The sequence below is a fragment of the Pimephales promelas genome, chromosome 1 (genome assembly GCF_988280905.1).
Source record: "Pimephales promelas chromosome 1, fPimPro1.hap1.1, whole genome shotgun sequence".
Lineage (NCBI taxonomy): Eukaryota > Metazoa > Chordata > Actinopteri > Cypriniformes > Leuciscidae > Pimephales > Pimephales promelas.
Genome location: NC_142769.1, coordinates 18,671,346 through 18,695,495, shown reverse-complemented (window position 1 = coordinate 18,695,495; position 24,150 = coordinate 18,671,346). Strand labels below are relative to the sequence as shown.

Genomic DNA, 24,150 nt, shown 5'->3' with positions numbered 1-24,150 from the left:
AATATCATAACTATTAGCAATAAACATTTTTGCCTGGGCATTTTTGCAGAAATTTCTCTAATCACCTTAATGCACGTTAAGCAAACTACAGTTTATCGAGTGATAATTTTACCCTTGTTTTGTGTTTCGTTTGTCTTTAGGAGAAAGGAGACAGTGCAAAGTGACATCTGTATAGTTCTTCTGCTTCTCAGGTGACATTTTAAAAAAGATTTTAATCGGGAAGCCACACTTCCAAAGAAGAATTTAGAGAGTGAAAACGCCTCACACTGTGATGATAGATGGATAGATGGTAATGGAGGAGGAAAAGAGGACGATGAATGCAAACCCTCCTATCCGTCATGTGGCGCGTCGACCGTGTGGAAGACAGCAGAAGCCCGTTTTATATACATTAACCTGTCACCATGCCAACCCACCTTTCTCAAACATCCACACGTCATTATCCGTGGCGGATGGCATATTCTGTGCCTGTTAATGCTATGAGCGTGTCAATGGTTAATCCAGCCTGGCGCCATGGTGAGATCTTCGGTTTGTGCCTCTCTGGGCTTCTTTCAGGAAGTAGGAAGTTCTGTTTGTAATTGTTCTTTTTTTTTCTTTTTATTGAAAGCTGTGATGCACTTAAAAACAGAGCCATGAAACATCTCACTGGTTACAATCCAGAACAAACTTTTTTTCTTAACATGTCATCGTCTTAAATGGTCTGGGCTTCCATCTCTTCACTAAATATAACTTTTCACCTTTTGTTTTATTTTAATCGACTTAATTGTTTTGAAAACCTTTTTCTGTAAATCAATGAAATTACATGTTTATATAGATTGAGCAACCTAGCGCACCTTAACTGACCGGAAGTTCGCTTGTTGATGATTGGACGAGTCTGGGTTCATTTCACTAGTCTGCCGAACACTCCACGGTTTAGAAATATTAAACACTCTTAGTTTCACGATTCAGTATAGCTTGCATGTGTCCCAACATCGTTCAGCTTTCTCAAGTCTATAGGACATAAATTAAATATAATGTCCGGCATATATACAATAGATAAGACTGTATCCTTCACTATACCTAACATAATTGTTATCTTTGGAAAAAACGAACAAAAAAAAAAACGGTGGTACCTCAAAAAAAGAGAGAGAAGTGTCCTTGCTTTAGTGCCAACCATAGGCAAAAATAAAGGACTTTTAATAGTTCTGAGCATTTTAATCAAAACTAGTTTCCAATAAATACATAGGGTTTCGTTTATGTGTTTTTTTTTTCTGTTTTTTTTTTTCTTTCATTAATGTTGATATAGTGCCAGGGATTTGTTTTGCCTGGTTTTTGTTCAAGCACTATACAGGTGAACCTCTAGATATTTGAGGTTTTCTAGCTCAATACAAGAGCTTGTTGAAGTGCTTGAATGATTTGTTTAAATAAGATTCCCATAGCCTTCCTGATTAAATTCAGATCAAATTATATTAAACTTAAATCTCAATGTGTACTCAAATGGTCACTTCGAGTGCCGTAACTTCTGAAACCCACAATAATTTTAAGACATTTAGAAAATGTGTAAACAGAAACAGTTATGAGTTGTTCAACCAATGAATAAAATGAGTGAGAATGTACTGTTAAATTTTATTGAAAGTTTTGTACCCAGAGTTTATACATTAAAAAGATTAAACAAACATTGGACTGTTTTCTTTTCTGTTACTTTTACCCGAAAACCACGTCATCTCCATGGTGAGCACAAGACAAGTTTCCCACACATAATGTACTTGCTCTTTTGCTACACTTGTTGTAGCTCAAAGCTAATGGCTTTTTGAGGATTCTTTAAAACTTTAACTTCTGTGTGTCCTTCAAACTTTCTCAGCACAACAAACTCTCAAAGCCTTCATCCACAGTGAGACCTGAGAAGTCCTTGGACGTGTAGGACGTTCTCTAGAGCTGAGCTGGGGGTTAAAGATCAGTGAGGGTCTGTTAATAGGTGACTGGTGCAGCACTAATGACCCAAAACTCAAACCCCGAAGGCTTTTCTTTCCCATCTCCCCTTGACTGCTGCCTACTTACTCATGACCTATTGGAAAGTATGTGACTGAGCATTATATACACAGTTTTATGTGTTTATTTAATGCATCAGGTTATTTCTAAGAACAAAGCAACAAGAATGTGCAGTAACCGTGTGTGTCTGGAGAAAATAAATGGTTAACCCGCTGTAGAGTATTATTAGTCTGGATATGTTTTGGGATTGGTGAATCATTAACTCAAGCCCACACAGACTTTAAGGAGACGTGTACACTCAGCAGCAGATATATTCTGGTACTTTTATGTTGTCTGTGCTGTATCTGCACTGTAAAAAAAAATATTGTTGGTTTAACTTAAAAAATTAAGTAACCTGGTTGCCTTAAAATTTTAAGTTGATTGAACTGGAAAAAGTGAGTTCATACAATGAAGAAGATTGATTTAATCATCAGAAACTTAAAATAATAAGTTATCTGAACTAAATAAATTATTTAAGTTGATTTGACTAAAGAAAAAAGGTGCTAAATCTTGAAAAAAAATATTTTTAGTGTACAAACAGCTGGACTTTTGGTGTTGATCATTTGTTTGGCTTTAAAAGAGACTGAATTTTGGTTTTTAGTTATTGCACAAATGGTGTATTTAACTTCCAATTGTTACTTTAATTCAGTAATTGTTTTAAATCGATAAAGCGACTAATGGCATTTTCGATGTTACAAAAGATTTCGATTTCAAGTAATTGCTGCTCTTTTTCGACTTGCTATTCATCAAGGAATCATGAAAAAAGACAGACATTAAAGATCACTCTATTACATTTAAAAAAAAGGGTTTTGCGGCACAAAATCATTGACAATGAATGAAGGCAAAAAACTAAATGATGGATTTTTAGGACTCTTAACTCACACTTCCCAGAAAACAGAACTGCAGGAAAAAATCTTTTGAAACCAAGTCCAAAATACAAACCAATACACTGTCAAGGATGGCTTATTTTCACCCTTACGCTCATCATAAAATAAAATAGTTCGTAACATTTGTATCTTAAGCATGTTTTAATATTTTATCATCAGGCTTTTTGCAGATCTTTACAAACCTCACAATTCTCAATATGTGATCTCTTTGGAATTCAGCACAATATAGCAGTCACACACATACAGTACTTCAGGACGTGTCTTAGACTGTCCAGTGAGGGCTGGAGGGAGATGTGATTATATTATATAAAAGGCCCTATGGCATCAACAGCCACAAGACAGAAATGTCAACAGATTGCATCGCAAGCCTTATGATCAAGCACATTGTTTTTATTTTTTCCCCAGTTTCATGTGACAATTTAGTCCTCTCATTGTTTTTACTTTTTCCCAGTTTCATGTGACAATTTAGTCCTCTGCTAAAGGCAGAAAGAATGGTATACTAATACAGTGTATTCACTGTGAATGTGCAATAGATTCAAATCATTCAATGTCATGTCATTAAAAAATCACTTCCTGTCAATTTAATCATTAACAGGTTTAAAAGAAATGATTTTGACCAATACACAAAGTTCAACCAATGCATACTCGGTAAAACATTTGGAAATACTTAATGACCTTCATAAAGTACCGTGCAAATTCAAAAAAAAAGAAAAAAAAAAGATGTATTTATTGTATATGGGGGCTACATTCGTTTTTGGAAATTCTAATGTATAAGGAATGTTTGCATGAGATATGAGTTCTAGTGATCATAGAAAGGTTCTTTTCATCAGGCCTCTGATAGTTAACCAGGACTAGTTAAAGGGATAGTTCACCCAAATATGAAAATTCTGTCAGTATTTACTCACCCTCATGTTGTTCCAACCTCGCAAGACCTTCGTTCATCTTCGGAACACAAATTAAGATGTTTTTGATGAAATCTGAGAGCTGGATCACTCCTGCATACTAGTCCATATTGCTTCTTGAGGGATTGAAACTTGCCGGCTTTTAACTTTATTGAAACTTGCCGGCTCTTAACTTTATCAAACGTCGAGAATACTTTTTGTGCGCAAAAACAAACAAAAATAACGTCTAAATATTTACTTCCTTCTTTATGGGCCTTGAGTCAGTTTACTAGTTTAATAATGTAAGCTTCTGTTATTGTACATCACAAACATCACACACATGGCCAATAGTGAGCCTACATGTGACGTAGCTCTATGCTATCACATTACGTTAACTGACTAGAGGCGCATGGCTAAGGAAGTGAATAGTTGAAATAAAGTCGTTATTTTTGTTTGTTTTTGCGCACAAAAAGTATTCTCATCGCTTGATAAAGTTAAGATTGAGCCACTGAAGTCACTTGGACTATTTTAACGATGTCTTTAATAACTTTTCCAGGCCGGCAAGTTTCAATTCCTCAAGAAGCCAATGGACTAGTATGCAGGAGTGATCCAGCTCTCAGATTTCATCAAAAATATCTTAATTTACTGTATGTTCCGATAATGAACGAAGGTCTTACGGGGTTGGAACTACATGAGGGTGAGTAAATACTGACAGAATTTTCATTTTTGGGTGAACTAACCCTTTAAGTGCTTAACCCCTGAGATTAGAGCATTAACTACCATCACTGGCCTGAATCTGCTCTACACACTGCCGTTTTCAAACCCCAATTGTCCATAGTGCACCATGAACATAAATATACAAGGGTGAATCCCACAGAATCTGTAAAGAACAGATTTTTTTTTTTTAATTATATTTTGCATAAAATAAGCCTTTTTTTACCATTAAGATTCTTTGCACCATCACATGGCATGGCAATTAAGTATTTTCTTTACTGCACTGTCAAAGTTCTCTAAATATTATGCATAGTATTTATACATTATGATAGTATTTTTGTGTAAATTTAAAACAGAATAAATATGCATTTTTATGCAAAATAAAATTTCCCTTTTTGTTGTTTCAGGTTGAAATCTGTTTTCATGAGATTCACCCACAATCTCCTTCTATGTATTGCTGTACAAATAAAGCACATGTCGTCCTACAGCTCTATGAGGGTATATGATATATTCACAGTGTAACAAGCAAGAAATAGCATATCGATCTGTCGAGACTAAGTTGACTGAACATGATTTCACTGTATTAAGCAGTCTGAGTTTATATAACATTTCTAAAAGTACAATAAGCACAGAAGTAACCCCACCCCAGGACACTGGCTTATTTGCTTTTCACCACTTCTTTGTATAGAAAATGTATGAAAATAATGATGTAGTGCTTAGATTTAGCCCGACCTCCACACAGAAGCTACAGAAGGAGAGGGCTTTCATCACGTTGAAATAATATTTGACGAAAAGAAACAGCTTATTTGATTATTATGCCGTAAACGCAAACAGCACAGAGAAAGACAAAAATAAAATAAAAATGTCACCCAACAATCTGTTCTGTTTGGTCTGAGAATGGAGTTTGTCCGTGCCTCCGAATCGCACAGATGACAGTCATTTGCTCAAGTACATCTCATAAATAGTCAATTTGTGTTGTGTAAACAAGCAGCAGTTCCTGTTATCAAGTCTTCATTCGATTTTTTCCATTGAAAATGAAAGTACCTACAAACAGACTGTAGGGAAAGCTCCATTTTATAATTTGGCTGTATTCAAATGTAGAGAGAGAGCGAGTATGGAAATCTCCTTGTGCATCACTCCGAATCTTCTCCCGCAGTCGCTGCGTCCAGGGCGGCCAAAGCCTCGGCCACCATTGATTCAGTGACGCTCACACAATCCATCTCTTTCTCTCTCTCTTGCTCTCCTATCACAATCGAGGGCTCTCTCTCTTCTCTGTCCTCTACCATGAGCTTTGTGTCTGCTGAGGAAAGGCTTGTACTGCTGGTGTGCATGTCCACAGACAGCACGCTTTCCTCATCGGCTGTGTCCGGAGTACCGGCGAGCCTGCTCTTCCTGTCCTCGTCTTCTTCCTCTTGTCCATAGGGATAACCATCCGATCCCTCTGTCCCGTCTGTTATCCCCCCGCTGCCCAGGCCAGAGTCTCGGAATCTCTCCTCTCTCTTTCCAGGTTCCGTTCCCAACATCAGCTCGTTCTGTAAGGGTTGGTTGGCGTGCAAGTTTGGAGCAGCTTTTATGGGCGTCCCCTCACCCTCGGGCTGGAGGATGTAAAGGCTCGGGTCAGTCTCCGCTGGGCTCGACCGGATCTGCTCGACTGGAATATTAGCATGGAGCCGGTTGATGTGGTTGTTGTCTATGTCGAGTTTGGTTGGGCTGGGCTGGGTGCTGTATCCCAGGTTGTGGAAGCCCTGCTTCTTGTGGATGTGGCCCGCCTCCTCTGGGAATGTGTGAGGCTGATACAGAGAGCTGCCGGTGGGGTCCCGCTTCCGACCAGGAACATCTACTGGGACTGAGGGGTCATAGATGTAACTGAAACAGAGAGCGGGTTGAGAAAAGGGTTTAAAATAATGACTTTTGGTTGTAATAAACATTATAACCCAGTTTGGATTCAATAATAGAGGTGTAACGATACCATCATGTCACCATACTGAACTCACGATACGAATCCGATATTGCGATACTCCAAGACATATGGTAAAAGGCTAACAAAAACTGTACTGTTGATTAAAATGCTAAATGTAGTATTACATTGGGGGTGTAAATTGATAGGGATTGGACTTGGTGCTGGAAACCCAATGCACAGGACAATGGTGACACCGGAATAAAAATATTCATGATTCTGAAGCTGAAAATAAAGAATTATTTTAGATGAATATGTTTGCACTCTTTCACTGACTAGATATATTTACCTGTAAAATAATGTAGGCCACATTTTACAAAAAATAGTCCCCCATTGCATTATTGTACATTACACATAGTAGTACTGACTCTAAATCTCTGAAAACTTGAATTTTTCCTTACAATAATTTTTATTTTGGGTCACTATCCACAAAACATATGGATGCATTTTTGTATTGTGATATATTGTAACATGATATATTGTTACACCCCTATTCAATAACCAGTCATATAAGATATAAAGTCAAATAACACTGTGGTTGACCGATGGTTAGCCTTGAAGCAAAGAGCTTTTGTTTTTTTTTAAGTTGGAATGTTGCGTTCTCTCTCCCTGCAAGATCATTCTGAATGACACTAAATATATACTAGCGTCCAGGATTAAAAAGATATTTTGGGAATTATAACAGGATTTGTTGTGAAATTCCAAAGGACACCAAATGCAAACTTCTTTAAAAATGCTGAAATAAAATCTGTAACCTGATATCCTGACATAATTTGCATAGAAAAGGCAAACAGCCTTACTGACGAAAGCACAGTCACTGTAGCGAAACGACAACATCATATTATATCCTATTTCCTCTTTTAGGGATTTGTTTTTCCACCTTATGACATAACAATATTTCCATTTCTATCTTTACACTGTAAATGGGCAGCAAACAGGGCGAGAACAAGAATTGTGAAAACAACAAGCGAATGAGAGACATGTATCAAAAACTTGTGCGTGTGGCAAAGTGTGTCTGGTGTATTTGTGTCAGACACTTCCTGCTGAGATCCTTCTGTTTTTCACACCCTTTGCCAGCCGAAAATCCACATGGAGAAATAGAGGTAGGTTATTCAGCCAATGTCAAACTCAAAAAGATTTTCACGTATTTATCTGTCAGTCCTTGTGCGTCTCTGCAGTCATATTCAATACATTTAGTGTATTGATACAATGTATTACATGAGACCATTTTCACTACACAGATTCATTATAAATTCTCTACATGTTTGAGCACCCATCTCTGCTTAAATCCATTTTAGATGAACAGTTTCAGGGTGGATAAAATGGAATTTTCCACTCTACCTGACAGGATAAGATACTTTAACCTAAGTAAACATTACCCCATAAAAACACACACTGCCTACAAGTAATGAATCCGTTTTGCCTGGTAAAAGTTGCGGCAGTGTAGAATGCTAATGTTTATCAGCAGCAGTATCCGACATACTGTAATGCGAGAAAAGCCGGGAACTTTTCATATTCTATCCACCCTAAACAGTTGATACTTTTTGGTATCAAAAAGGTAAAGAAACTGATACCCAGACTGCATATTTTTCCCAGTGGATTTCCGAACGTGGCCTCGCAGGAGCAGGATTGGATCCCTTAAAGGAGTAGTTCACTTTTAAAAAAACTTTTGCTGATAATTTACTCACCCCCATGTCATCCAAGATGTCCATGTCTTTCTTTCTTCAGTCGAAAAGAAATTAAGGTTTTTGATAAAAACATTCCAGGATTTTCTCCATATAATGGACTTCAATGGGAACCAAACGGTTCAAGGTCCAAATGAGAGTTTCAGTGCAGCTTCAAAGGGCTTTAAATGACACCAGATGATGAATAAGGGTCTTATCTAGCGAAACGATCGCTCATTTAAAAAATAAATAAAACAGTTTCAGTTTTATGAGCACAAATGCTCGCCTTGCTCTGTTCTGTGATGAGCATTCGTTCATCAAAATGAACAAATCTTTTTTCGAGTCATGACTCAAAGGGTCCTAGATAAGACCCTTATTCATCGTCTGGTGTCGTTTAAAGCCCTTTGAAGCTGCACTGAAACTCATTTGGACCTTGAACCGTTTGGTTCCCATTGAAGTCCATTATAATTAAAATCCTGGAATGTTTTCATCAAAAACCTTAATTTCTTTTCGACTGAAGAAAGAAAGACATGGACATCTTGGATGACATGGGGGTGAGTAAATTATCAGCAAAAGTTTTTTTTAAAGTGAACTACTCCTTTAAGTGTTTATGTGAAAATGGGCCTGTGGTATCAAAATAAAACTTTATTTAGGCCCTGTTTACACAAAGGGAAAACGCAGATATTTCCCTGCGGTTTGGCCTGTCATTTTCATGAAAACCCTGTTTTTATCACAGAAAACGATTATTTCTAAAAACTCCGGCCAAAGAGGAGATTTCTGAAAACGCCGGTTATGTGTTGTCGTGTCAACTGGGAGAAACGGGGTTTTAGGTTCTCTCTTGTCGATTCTGAGGATTCTGATTGGCTTGCATGGTTTTATCCTTCTCCCTACACTGCCGCCGATAGGTTTGGCATAGTTATGATGGCGCTCGACGGCGTATTTTTTTTGCGTGTGCGCAATGTTATTATTGAAAACAGAGGCGGGGAAATACCCGGTTTTGTGTAAACGTGGCCTTAGTAGAACATCTTGATACTATCCTGCTAAACTTAAACTTTGTATTCTTTCATATCATGTTAAATCAAGTTGAAATGTGTGGGTGTTGTTTTCGCAGATTTGACACTAAGCCAATCAGGCTAGAGTACAAGCTAATGTAACATGCCATAAGAAAGCATATATTTGTAGTATTTGCATGAGGCAATTCTCACAGCTCAACCTAAGCCCAGAAATGTGACATTAAGCACTTAAAGGGCAGTTTGAGAGTGTGAATCTGTGTGTATTTACTGTGAATTAAACTTTTTGCATCAAAACAACCTACATATATTTTGAAGTGTAAAATATAAAGTTTAAACCAAAGGAATGTCCACAGACAGAAAACAGCATTGCTAAATGACAGTTATCGATATAATCACAAATATCAGGGTCTTCAAGACAGACAGAATACTTCTACTATTTATACTTTCCGTCTCACCCTTTTATCATCCTACAGCAACTGCAACCCATCTGGACAGTTGTGTAGAGAACCTGTGGAGACACAAAAGGGGTCACTGTTTGCATAATTGTGAAGTTTGTACATCAACTTTACTTACCATATATGCTTTTAATGTAAAATACTGTCTCTGCAAGTAAAAACGGATGAATTGCAGTCAATTTTACAATAGTAAAAGGACATTCCCAGAAGTGATTAATGGTATATTTTATAATTAAATAATTTTATTCATTTTTATTAGGATGTTTATTGCATTAGTTTAGTGTCTTGTGGAAATGGCCCAGTGCACAGTCTACATATTGTCCATGTTTTATGGGCAGGCCACATGATGATCTCTAAGTGGTTATCAGTGCGTATTAAGGCACAAACCAGATTTTGGTAGTTTAAGTGTTGGTATATTAACAATACTTCACAATAAAATAGAAATTGTAAAATATACAGCCAATATACCATCCCACAATACCTAAAACATTGTTACAATAGTTTTTATTTTTTATGGTTTATTAGAGATGTTTTTAAGCACAAAATCAATAGGATATTTTTGATATAGTGTGCTTAAAGACTAATGTGTTGATTGCGAAACGCATGTTACATTTGTTAAAAAGGTATTTGAAGAATGAAGTGTTGTGCCAAAGCTAGGCTGCTGAATCAGTGCTTAGGAGAGTGAACATGATTTCAACAAAGAGCTATTCAGTAAGTGTGCTAATTCTTCACCTCAGCTGTTGGAACATGTGGACGTGATCACGGTTATATCAGAGTAAAGAGACCTGCTGACACGGGAAATAAATCGGAAATACTCAAGGATAAACTTAAAGTCGCCAAACTCTGTTAGCGAACAACTGTGGACCATGGCAGACCGCCTTTACAAGCGGAATCGGGTACATTATAATAAAGCCCATTTCACACAGCGCGTTGATCCGGGAAAATTGAAGAACGCCTTCTGAACGCAAACATGACCCGGGATTGATACCGGCGTCAATGCCGGGATGGGGACCTAGTAACGTTGCCGAAATCAGTCCCAGAACATGTGCTGTGTGAACAAAAGCCAGGACCAATGCCATAAGGGGTGTGTCATAGTGTTGTAAATGTAACTACACATTGCGACGACACGGACCGCAAGATCTGTGATTGGTCGGCTTGGTAGCATCGCATTTCATCCTACGCATTTCTGCACGCACCATCTCCTCTGACGTCTTCTCTCGTTTCTGCCTTTTAGTTTTAGTAATTTCGCTAAAATTAACTGTTTTTCCACCTCAATCAGCTCCAACTCCAACATGATCCGCTCTCTTTCAGTCGCCAATGCTTGTAGTAACCTAGCAGCGAGCAATCTAAACACAATGGAACATTAAAACCCTCCGCTGCCAACTAGTGTTTCGGAGCAGTATTGCAGAGCAACCAAGACCTGAAGGCAGAAGTATAAATGCTCACAACGGTGTCGCCTATGTACACTACGGCGCACCCTACGGCGTACCCTCGACGCAGAAGTATAAATTGGCCTTTAGAAGAAAGTTTGTGTTCGTCATCAACAAAGAAAGGACGAACAAATGTCTGCAAACTGGAAGCAGAGACCAGATCCATGCTGAAGCCGAGATCGTTCACCAGCTTTGCGCGTGTACATGTTTTTGACGTGTACATGACACGTCTCATCCTGACGTCATGTGCCTTTCCGGGATCTTTATGGGTTGTGTGTGAATGCACTCACAGATCCCGGCAAAACACAGGCAGTGTGAATGAACCGAAATCAAACAATCCCGGGACAAATGCCGGGTCACATTATCCATGGATTTTCCGGAATCTCTGTGTGAAAGGGGCTTAAGTGTGTCCCAAAGCATAGTAAAAGAGTATGCAAAAAGATAAAATGTTTTCGGTAAATTGTCAAAATCTGTGCACACTCGAATGGCTAATATCCCGCACAACCCACTGCACTCTGGAGGAGGATTCGGTTCAGACTACAAACACCAAGAAAATGTGTTAAAAACTACAAACATGGTGGATGTGCAAAATCCTGCTAAAATGATGCATCTAATGTTTCTGTGTTATATTTTATCTGCAACAACAATGCAAGCTTTTATAAAGATCTGTTTGGCCGTTAACTTTTAAATGCATCAAGTGTTTGCGACTTAAATTTTCTCTCCAATGTGGTAGGAAATTAAATGAAATATAATGTGGAAGATGTTAACTGTGAGAAGATGATTGACAGGCCAGATTATTGTAACATTATGTAACTATGTGACAGTGAACATTAAAGATGCAATTTTATAACGTGATATACTGCATGTACCAAAGCTTGTCTACTCTTCTGCTATACACTCAAAAGTATTGAATGGTGTAGTACAAGTAGGCAAAGTGGGATGCAGCACTAATAACAGGGATAAACCACTCTGATTGGCTAATTTGTTCAGATTCTTTTGTGCCATCTCCACAGAGACAGGTGTGATCTCCCAGTAATATCTGCCAGGCCGTATAGGGACATTTCATTTTTTTTTAATAGTGACATGACATATGGAGTCAACTTGACATTATATTGTCAGGTATGTGCCTTCAGGACACAAAGACGGACAGTCACATGTGTTTGTGACATTCTAGATTACTCCTAACAGTGGCCAGTCAAAAATGTTATTAATATATCCTCATTTTGTGAAAAGCAACACAGATGGTTTGACCTTTCCGAGGCCATTTCAGGCTTTGGCCTTTCTTGTGCTCTTTATGAGCAAGTTCCCTTGTAAATAATTGAAGATTCTGTCAGGGGGGAAAATCCATCTAATAGAACAGACACTCCCAGTAGGGCTGCACGATATTGGAAAAAAAACGGACATATACCTGACAATGTTTTTCTGTGGTAGACATTGCGATATGAAAACAAACAATTTTACCAGATGACATGAATGGCTCTATTGTGGTGATTTTGTAGAGGAGTGCATCTGCATAGAAAATAATAATAAACAAATTATAATCATAGGTAAATGCTTTATGTGTTTCAGCTAAATCTAACAACATGCAGGTACAGATATTCAATAATCACATGAAAAATAACACTGCATAGTCTTCATAGTCTTTTTTTAATAAATTAAATATAATCTTTGTTAAAGATGTTTTCTATGCATTTTGATGTTTAATTAAAGGGATACTCCACTTTTTTTTTTTTTTTTTGGAAATAGGCTCATTTTATAACTCCCCCAGAGTTGAATAGTTGAGTTTTACCATTTTCGAATCCATTCAGCCGATTTTCTGATATTTAGAAGAATATCAACCAGACAGTTTCTGGTCTCATTGACTTCCATAGTAGGAACAAATATATATATACTATGGAAGTCTTTTTTATTAGTTATTGCTTTGTAAAATATTTCTATTTAGTTTAAATTTCACTTGTGTGAAAGCACCCTAAAATGTTTTGGAAACTTCTAGCAATGTCTTATTCATACATTACACATCTGTCTTATTCAATAATTTTAGTACTTCAACTTTTTTAATTTCACTTTTGTATTTCTTTTATTCTTTTTGTAGCCAATACGTATATTTTATTTCACTAAACATTTTAAGTTAATCTTTAAATTAACTGTAACTTTTTCACTTAAGTTAACAGCAGAGATTTGCATTACATTTTAATTGAATTATGCCCTAATCGAGAGTAAAAACATTAATTTGAACCACAACTGAATTGAATGTAATGTTGAGTAGTTACGAATTAAGGAAGCAACAATTACTTAAATCAATTCACTTAATGCATCACATGTGATTGAAACTAAGACAAATAAGGCTAAATTTAACAGATATCAAGTTAAGCAATATTTGTTGTGCAGGTTTACTTACGAGCCAGTCGCTATGACAGAAAGGCAAATGGTTTAAAAAGTGGAAAAATTCAAAACACACTGCAATTTGACTAGAACAGTCTTTACTGTGAGTCATAGACATCTGTATGTGAAAGACATTTCTGAGAGATGTATTGTCTTGGATTTGATTAATGAACATTTTAAAATATGATTAAGAACTGAAGCTTTCTACCACTAACAAGTTAAATGTGTATATATACATATATATATATATATATATATATATATATATATATATATATATGACATGCATAGAATGTTAAGTATACTATATACTGTAATTATATACTGTATTAATAAGCTACTCTATTCAAAATTTGGAAGACATTTATTCACAAATTATCCTGAAACATATAACTTGATTGCCATGGACACAAGAAACTGGCTAGAGTTTTGCAAGGTGATTAGCAGGCAGATGTGGCACACCTGTTTGACAGCAGGAGTACGACACCGGCACCTGGGAACCTCTGTTAGCTGCTACGGATCATTGCGTTTTACTGCCGTCAGCATAGAACACCGTCTGCCTTTCCATCATATGCTGACAAAAATTTCATGTATGGTTAACACACTTCTTATTAGAATGAAAGAAATTCATTCAGTCGCAATGAATCGGGAAGTCGCTTCTATCCATAGGTTGTTGACTAAATTTATTTTGTTTAATATTTGATTCAGTTTTAATCTAATTTTAGTTCAGTTTTAGTTCAACTTAAAGGGTTAGTTCACCCAAAAATGAAAATTAAGTCATTAATTACTCACCCCCATGCTGTACCAACCCCGTAAGACCTTCGTTCGTCTTCGGAACACAAATGAAGATATTTTTGATTAAATTTGAGAGCTGTATAACTACCACATTGGCTGCCTAACGGACTGCCTCTTGACGGCCCAGCAAGTCAATGAAGAAAATGTTTAAATATCCCAAGTGACTACCGTGGCTCAACTATATGTTTATCAAGCGACGCGAATACGAGACTTCCTTAACGAGGCCAGAAACGAGACTTCCTTAGATTTCCACGACGCATGCGCGAGAATTGCGATCTGCTTACACCAGCTTACACTACTTCAGATCGCAATTCTCGCGCATGCGTCGTGGAAATCTAAGGAAGTCTCGTTTCTGGCCTACAAGGAAGAAAAGAAATAGTCGAATAAACTCGTTATTTTTGTTTGTTTTTTCACACAAAAAGTATTCGCGTCGCTTGATAAACATATAGTTGAGCCACGGTAGTCACTTGGGATATTTAAACATTTTCTTCATTGACTTTTTGGGCCGTCAAGAGGCAGTCCCTTAGGCAGCCAATGTGGTAGTTATACAGCTCTCAAATTTAATCAAAAATATCTTCATTTGTGTTCCGAAGACGAACGAAGGTCTTACGGGGTTGGTACAGCATGGGGGTGAGTAATTAATGACTTAATTTTCATTTTTGGGTGAACTAACCCTTTAAAGGGTTAGTTCACCCAAAAATGTAATTCCTCTCATTATGTATTCACCCTCATGTCGTTTCAAACTCGTAAGACAAATTAAAATATTTTTGAAGAAATCTGAGAGCTTTCTGACCCCCCTCTAGAGAGCAATGTCAAAACCACTTTCAAGGCCCGGAAAAATAGAAAAGGCATCGTTAAAAGAGTACTATAATAGTATAATACTACAGTGGTTCAACCATAATGTTATAAAGACTGGAATACTTTTTTGTGCAAAAACACTGAACAAAAATAAGACTTTATTCAACAATTTCTTCTCTTCCTTGTCTGTGTCCGACGTCGTTCAAGTGAGCATCACAACGCATGCGTGTGGTGCTAATGCAGGAGCTGGCCAACACTGAGCCGGCGTTCTGACGTAGAACCAAGAAGCGCTGCACTGTGTTTACAGCGTGAACAGCATCACAGACTGACAGGGAAGAGAACATAGACAGTAAAAGAAATGGACAGAGCGATCTCATTGGAAGTCCATTGACGCGCAGACTCAAACAGAGCTTGACTACGTAGTGGGACGTGAGTGACCCGTCTCTCTTCTAGTGCTGTGGCATGAGAAATCTGAATCATTCCCTTCCGAAACATGCAGAGGCGGAGAGTGTGAATAGGAGCTGTCCATGAGCTTGGAGAAGGAGACCATTTTGCTAGGTATTCTGATTAATTATTTTGTCATTTTGCCTCCACGTTTCCCCCATTTGCCCGCGAGCTTCTTCTCATGTCCATACGGTAATCTCTTTACTGTGCAACAGAGAGTCGCGTGGGTATGACGCAATCGTTAGCCTACTTTCACTAAAACTGCTTCTACGGGGCCATAACATAAGCTACAAGGTAATGGAGCTATTTATACATTGTCATGTTTCTTTAGAAATAAATAAAGGACAAATGGGGTCTTCAAACGCCTCAGATGTAAAGTTATTCGCTGTCAAAGTGACGCCAAAATGAATGGGAGTCAATGGGAATGTTATACATGAAATACATGAAGTCAGCTCCCACGAGGCTTCAACTTCCGGTTGACGGATTACCCCCTTGGAAGAGAAGAGCACAAAAAGTATTTCTATTGCTTCTAAACATTAAAGAGGCTACATGCGTTTCCTGTAATTTAAACTCGCGACTGACACCTGTGGCCAAAAAACAGAACTGCTCTTCCTTTATGCTCGCTCTCGCAATGCGCGCTTTTACGTGCTCACTTCACTAGTCATCTGCTGCAAAGAGGTCAACATTATGTTTACAGAGGTAAGAACATTGTTTGAGATAAAGCTTGCGAGTGTAGGCTACTTGCTGACTAGCGGTGGTGGCAGAGTGATCTGAAACGTTTAACATGAACGCGCTTGACGTCACATCCGCAGACAGCGCGGGAAAAGTCCGAAAAATAGGATACAGGCTTATAGGTGCACCCACTGTGAGCGGACAAAGTGTCAGTATGCTCATCAGGAGATGTTTTAGTCATAAATGGTAAAATAAAAAGGGTATTGTTACGTTTATTTTGGGGAAAAAGCTGCATATAGCCTCTTTAAGTTTAAGCCACTGTAGTCACATGGACTGTTGTAATGTCTTTACTAAGTGGTGATTACATTTCGGTCTATGGAGTGACAGATAAAAAAAAAATCTTATTTTGTGTTCTGAAGATGAACAAAGGTCTTGGGTTTGGAACAACAATTCAACTATCCCTTTATATATATACTGTATATATATATATATATATATATATATATATATATATATATATACATACTGTATATATATATATATATATATATATATATATTTAATTATTTTTTTCCAGTTAGTTCCAGTCAGTTAGTTTCTTTTTTTATTTTATTTCAAGGACAATGTTTTTAATAGTTTTAGTTAACAGCACTGGTTAAAAATAATAAATAATAATAATTAAAAGGGTAATTCACTAACTAAGATTACCTTTTAATGACACCTGGCTATAGAAACATTAGTTTGTGCTACATGATGTTTTATTAACAGTTTGGGAGGAACATGTTCAAATGATATATCCAATCAGCACGAGAGGGGGTCTAGATAGACAGACAGACAGGCACACAGACAGACAGGCACACAGACAGACAGACAGACAGACAGACAGACAGACAGACAGACAGACAGACAGACAGACAGATGACCCGCCATTTGTTCCTAAACAGTTTTCTACATCCCTCCGAGTGCTCTGGGTTCGGGCCAAATCCACATCCTGTTTTACTGATTATCTGATTATTTGTATGTGTGAACTCATGAAATGAGTGGAGAAAACAGAGAACAGAGAGATAGAAGGGCTGTGGCGTTGCCTTTTGCCAAACAATTTCAACACCCATAATGCACTTCTGATTTTGCGGAAATGCGGAAGTTTGATCAGTAGTTTTAAAAAACCTGACAAAACTAGCAGACAAATAAACAGGGATATCTGGGTGCAGCAGAGAAAGACTACACATGTTAAAGGGTTAGTTCACCCCAAAATGAAAATTCTGTCAGTATTTACTCACCCTCATGTTGTTCCAACCCCGTAAGACCTTCGTTCATCTTCGGAACACAAATTAAGATATTTAGGATATTAAAATCGCTCCTGCATACAGTCCATAGGCTTCTTGAGGGACTGGCTCTTGCTGTCCTCGAAAAGTAATTGAAGACATCGTTAAAATAGTCCAAGTGACTACAGGGGCTCAATCTTAAGTTTATCAAACGACGAGAACACTTTTGTGCGCAAAAAAACAACAAAAATAACGACTTTATTTCGTTTTCCGAAGATGAACGAAGGTCTTACGGGGTTGGAACAACATGAGGGTGAGTAAATACTGACAGAATTTTCATTTTTGGGTGAACTAACCCTTTAAACGGACACTGAAACAACACAAAAATGGTTGAAAATCTGCAAGTCTAAATCCATCATGAATTTCATCACTAACCATGAATTAAGAACCACATTACTGGATTTTAACTCTCATCACTGATGGCCAGAAGATTACCAGATTCAAGAGAATATGAAGCTATTCTGAATGGCATATTTAGGACTCTATATACAGAATTGAAATGTTCCATTGAGAAAGGTGATTCCTGAAGAGATTACTGGAGATTGCGGGCTGAAACTGTGGCAGATTGAAAACTGAGCTATATGCCATTGGCAGACATTTCTCCATCGGAATAAATTGGAGAAGGGAATGTCTCATCACTGTAGAATGTGTGCCCTCCAGCTCAGCTTTCTGGCCTGTACCTTGAAAGTGGCAAATGCTTAATCTCCTGCAACAAAATGAGGGGGTTTTCCATTCCTTATCCCTTAACCTATACGACGCACACACATACAAACAAGCAAACAGGTAGGCATCCACACACACAGCGATAGCATTAAATCACAGACTTTACGCATTTAGGCTCAAAGGCAGACACACAGTATCACTGATCGCCGCACACACACACACACACACACAAACACTTTTTTGAAGATGCTCTGGTCTGAGCATTACTCAAACGTTCAAATCCCTTCAACTGGTTCAGCTGCTGTGTGTGCCAACACAAACCTACACACATGCACTGGCCTACCACAGCCAAGATAAACAAACGCATACGCCACTAATGGTTCATTTCCTTTCAATTTTTTTGAGAACAATGTGAAGCAAACAGCCAGATAAAACAGTATCAAGAGATAATTAGAGCTATTAATGACCAGCTGATTTCACTTATACAGCTCTGAAACATTGAAATCCTGTCTCACAGACAGCTGTAGGACTCTGCCTCTATTCTGTTTTCTTTTTTTATTATAATAGGGTATTTGATTTTCACATTCTCACTAGTTTGAACATTTTTCAATAGTGTACATGCGTGTCTTGAGAATTGTGTCATTTCTGTCTATTTTTGTTAGTAACCAAACTCCATCGCACACCTGCAGGTGATAGGTGCGTCAGATAATAAGACCAGCTAGTCATTCAAGCAGATAAGGAACTCCCGCACACTATCATTACTTGCACTTTTTAATCAAGTTTATTCACACACAACGTTTCGGTCACACGACCTTCGTCAGGTCTATTTTTGTTAACATTTCAACCACACAATTTGTACTTTGCTTTTAACTCTTTTCCCAACAGTGTTTTTGAAAAAAAAAAAAAAAAACGTTGCCAGTCAGCACCAGCATTTATCATTTGATCAGTTTAATTACTGCCATATATATATATATATATATATATATATATATACACATACACACACACACATATATGCATATATATATATATATATATATATATATATATATATATATATTTATTATTTTTACCAAATAAGAATGTGTTTGTATTGTTTATGAATGAATGTCTGACTCTGGGAAAAAGGTTAAATAATCAAATCTACATAATAAAGCATTTGAAAAGTATGAATAAGACATTGCTAGAAGTTTCCAAAACATTTTAGGGTGCTTTCACACTTAGTTTGATTGCCTGTTCCGAACCAGTGATCGATTGTCCCAGCTGGATTGTGTTAATCTGCCTTTGTGTATTTGCATCAAAGCAGCAGCTGTTTACCCCTGTTGCTTGGTAAAAATAACACAGAAGGCGGCGACAAAATGCATAGCGTTGCTCTCCTCACTTTTATATTTTAGGATTTTGAACCATCTGCTGTGAATGTACTGCAAATGTTCTAAAGAGCTCGGGAGTCCACTTCTACTGAAAGTGAGCAGAAAACATGATCACTACTTGCATTGCAACAGTGTCAGCTGAAGAAACACCCTGCTTCTTTACATTACATCCACACTATTTGTTGTGTGCAATGCATCTATTTAATGTATGAGTGAACAGGAAGCTGATTTTAGGGCTATTATGCTAACCCGCATTTAGACTATTATGCTAAAATGCTGGTTTATGTTATCAGTCAAAACATTACACAACCCTGTCCACCCGTACACAGGAAAGAAGCATATATCAAAAACACACACAGTTCTGGGTCATTTACAAGGACTTACATTTATATATTTCCCTGGGTATAATGGCTTACTCTTTAACAATATTTTTATCTTAACAAAAGAGCCAATGTTTCACAAAGTTAATTGACTAATACACAAATAGAGAAAGAAATAGAGAGAGAGGGATAGTAAATATTTTGTGTGTGTGTGTAACTGAGTATTGGATGATGTGTCTGTCTTGTACAGGTGGAGGGTTAATACATGGGGATCAGATTCATGGAGGTGTGGTTTAAACAAGTGGGAAAACTGGTTTAGCATTTCTCTTTCCCTCAGCATGCGTTCATTTTTATTTATGCCATATGGACTCAGACAGATGGCATGAAATTGACAAGGGTCATTAACAATGGAAGAAACATGAGGAATACATCACCAATCTGGAAACATTTAAAAGTGTAATTTCAGTTAGTCTGCATCTTCTTTATTTATTTGCTTGGATTAAAAAAGTGACTATACAATGGCAAAAATCTCACATTTCTACATACGTTTGGACCAGCTAAATATCACATCCGTGTCAAATATAAATGCGTTTAAAGCTCCTTTTTAATATGTCTTGAAATACTGCCAAACGTGGGTGTGCTGCCCTGGACACTGTTGCCATGACCTCATTACCAGAAGACCTAACCAGCGCTTACACAATGAGCCCTCTTGAGACTACATCATCACTTAATACTACGCTAAATATACAAAACAAGGATCCAGCCTACATCCTGAGGCATCTCAAAAACACACACACTGCTAGCTATTTATTCAGCCCTTTCAGTTTATGTTTGTTAATAAAAACAGTGTCCTTTACTGTCTATCCAGCTTCACTTAAAGAAATCCTGTTTTCAGATTATGCCTATCTTAATATATATTAAATTATATTATATGTGTTCTTACATACTAAGATTATACAGTGTCACTTGATTACAAGTATAGTTATAGCATTGTGCCAAATCATAAGAGATAATCAAATGAATATATTCCACTTTTAAACGTACATCTTGCCTGCAGGGGCAACATAAAATAAAAAAGTCATCCCATGACACTCAGAAACAGAATTCACTCATTTGCTCCGGAGCAGCAAAACCTTCTCAAGTACATCTATGAATAGTATACTACTAGCGCTCATGATCAGAGCCCCACAGTCATGGGATCACACAAGATGGAAGAGACCCTAGGTGGTTTGTGCATCAAAACACGTGTTTATTTATTTATTGTAGACTACTAAAATAAAAAGCCTTATGGTCGTTAAACGTGCTGCCCTTAAAGCAGAGCCCTGCTTACAAAGTGGGAAATGGCTAAAGGGAAAGAGATTGAGAGATTAAAACTGTGAATAGTGAACCATGGAAAAAGGTGCTGCTTTGTGTTACACAACGTCATGCTCAGATGTACATTGTAGGCTAGTCTATGTACACACTAGCAGTGTAAATGTCAAGGTAACATGCCGGAGCTTGATGGAGCACAAGGCCCAGTGGCCCTTTGTTGGGCACCTCAGACCACACCTTCACAACACAGCAGACCTTGCACAAGTAAACACTGAGTCTGACTGTAAACACAAACTGCATAAACCTGCTCACCCCCCCCTTACGCCACGGCTACTGTAAGTTACCACAAGCCTACCGAGCATATATGGAGACCGGCTACCTGAAAAAGGCTAGATTACACAATATAAATTGTACATTAATCACGAAACAAGCTTAGAACTTTGGGTTTAATTTTAAAAGTGTCAAAAGGGTTTAATAAGATGTCATTCAATTCAATACAGTTCAAAAGTTTGGGGTTGGCAATGTCTTATGATGACCAAAGCTGCATTTATTTGATAAAAATTCAGTATAAACAAACTGAACTACTTAATTTTCTATTTTAAAATGCAATTAATTTCCTATGACGACAAAGTTGAAATTTCAGCCGTTATTACTTCAGTCCTCATTGTCACATTATCCTTCAGAAATCTACACCTTTTACAAGCTGCTCACCTTCACCTATAAGGTAAAAGCCTTTTTCTGCTGCCATCGGTTCACAGTAAAAATAATGGCAATAACAATATGGTGACTCAAAAGGGAAGCAATGATTCAGTCACAGCTGTTAAGCTCAATGGATAGAGAAATGTTATGTGAATAACAACATTTCAGTCTGTTCTTCACACAAAGCTTACACATGGCTCCAGAAGGCTTTAAATAGTGCAGAAAAGTCACAGGGACATATTTGATCATATTTTCTTTTTGAAGCTTTATCTTCAGTCATTGTTCATTAACTGCAGGGGAAATGTTGCTCCCACCTGTCTCACAAACTTCTCCACTCCACAAGAAGGAAAAGTGATATGGGTTGGACATGAGAGTAGATAAAATCACTTTTATTTTGAAGTGAACTATCTTTTTAACCGTGAAAAAACTAAACTACACCTCCATATGAAAGGTAAAACCGTGTTCTAGCGTAAATACATGCACCGTGCGAGCACAGGCTTTTACCAAACACTAGTTAATCGACTTTTTATGTTGTTTAACTCCCTCATATTCCCAAAAAGGCGATGAACAACCATTACATTCATAGGCAAACATTTTTTTTGTTGCTCTAATAAAGTAAGTAGACTTACTGTTTATCTTTTAAAGATGTGTCTTCATATTGTCCAAACGTTCAATCCGTATCAAGATCCGCGCAACAGGTGAGAGGAAAAAAACTTGAGCTCTTAAATGATAAAGCGCTTTAACCGAAAACCTTTACCTGTTACACTGATGATAAAGGTGTGGTAGTTGTTTGCCAGAGGGGCTACAATTTTACGTATAACTGCGGCGTTCATTTATTTTCGCAATTAGTATCTCCTAATATACTAAACCAAAAGCGACTTTAAAAAAGCGAAGTGTCGCCAAAAAAAACTTCTTAGTTCTTCCATGACCTGAAGACGTCGCGCACACATCGCAGTCGTTTCCTCCTCCTCTTTCCTTATGTTTATTTTGCCCTTGTGTTACTGCTTCCGACTCCGAGTTGAGGAAGGTCCCCCGTGACTCCGCTCTGCCTTGCCTCCAGCACACGTCCATTTGAATTTCAGATGGCAGTCTGAGTCCAAGGAAGGGCCTCAGCACGTTAACGACAAACCATGTGACGAGGGATCAGGGAAACGCTGAGAACTGGGAAACAGCGTTTAAACCACTGGCAACAAGCTGGGAAATCATTTCAGCAGCACAAATGACCGTCATGCAGTGTATCATAGGCAATGTAGGCAGGTGCATTCAAAAGGATCTGAACTAAGCAATTAAAGCAACATTATTTTGCGTACTATAGCGTTTATACAATAAAATAGCCCTATATTGTAAAAAAGAAAAGAAAAAAAGGTAAATTTTAGAACTTTGGCCTTAAAAACTTAATATCAGTGTGACCTATAAGTGGTTTAATGTTACATGCCACTGTTTATCTCTGTAATCCCTCTGTTATTGGTCAGAGTGTTTGCTTAAAATTAATCAGTAGTCAGGAGTGGAGTGTGATGCCATGGGTTAAGCAATAATCTGATCGACTAGTCTAAAAGTTTGTTATAAAATATATTTTTCGCCTTTGAATGGCAGCTGAAGGTGACATATTGTGTAACTGACAATGAAAGCTTCATGTAGGCTAGTACTGTAAATGAGTCACAAGTTAATTTTTTATTATATCAAGTCAAAACATCCTCGCTGTTTCTTTGTCTACATGTGTTTTAGTGTGTGTGTGTGTGTGTACATGACCATATTTTGGGGACAAATTGTACATAGGCTAAGTGACTAGAGACTAAATCTGACAAAACCTGAGAGAGAGAGTACCGGTTTGACTATATTCTGAGGGCCAACAGTTTGAAAATGCCTTCACAAATATAGTGATACATAGCAAACATTGACTTGTGAGGATATTTCAAATAGGCTAGCCCTGACTGTTTGAGTTGCCCATAAATCAGCTAAATCATACTTGTCATCTGAATATTAAACAAAATAGTCAACAGAAAGTCCTCATTATATGGTAGAACCAACTTGCCAAAGCTGTTAGAGATCATGTGAGGACCACATATTGTTTTTACATTTGTGGGATTTTTATTTATTTATTTATTTATTTATTTTTACTTTTGTTTGAAATAATTAATCCATTTTATTTGAACATAGCACTACTGTTTCTATTGTAAATAATACAACAAAACACAAGTTTGATTTTCATGCAAAGTAACATCCATGTGACCATATAGCGCATATGAGGATGACAACAACAGGACACATATTGTCACTCTCTTACATGGGTGTGTTTATTTTCTCTGTCTCCACTGGACTGAATTTTTCCATTTGGTTACTTAGGAGATCGAGTTACATGATGCACT

At 37.4% G+C, this 24,150-nt stretch overlaps 2 protein-coding genes across 2 annotated transcripts in view; one reads left to right on the top strand and one right to left on the bottom strand.

Annotated features, from left to right (window-relative positions):
• Positions 1–1,654, top strand: part of rell1 (RELT like 1) — a 37,906-nt gene extending 36,252 nt beyond the window's left edge. Inside the window, exon 7 of the mRNA XM_039669558.2 lies at positions 141–1,654. Coding sequence (XP_039525492.2) covers positions 141–164 — 24 coding nt within the window. The 3' untranslated portion in view covers positions 165–1,654. The remainder of the gene's footprint in view (positions 1–140) is intronic.
• Positions 1,080–23,001, bottom strand: LOC120477808 (uncharacterized). The gene is made up of 3 exons (XM_039669680.2): positions 22,414–23,001; positions 9,576–9,628; positions 1,080–6,352 (listed from the first exon to the last, which is right to left on the bottom strand). Exons 2-3 carry the CDS (start codon positions 9,605–9,607, stop codon positions 5,620–5,622), a joined length of 765 nt encoding a protein of 254 aa, XP_039525614.2. The 5' UTR covers positions 9,608–9,628; positions 22,414–23,001; the 3' UTR covers positions 1,080–5,619.
• Between the last annotated feature and the right edge of the window lie 1,149 nt (positions 23,002–24,150).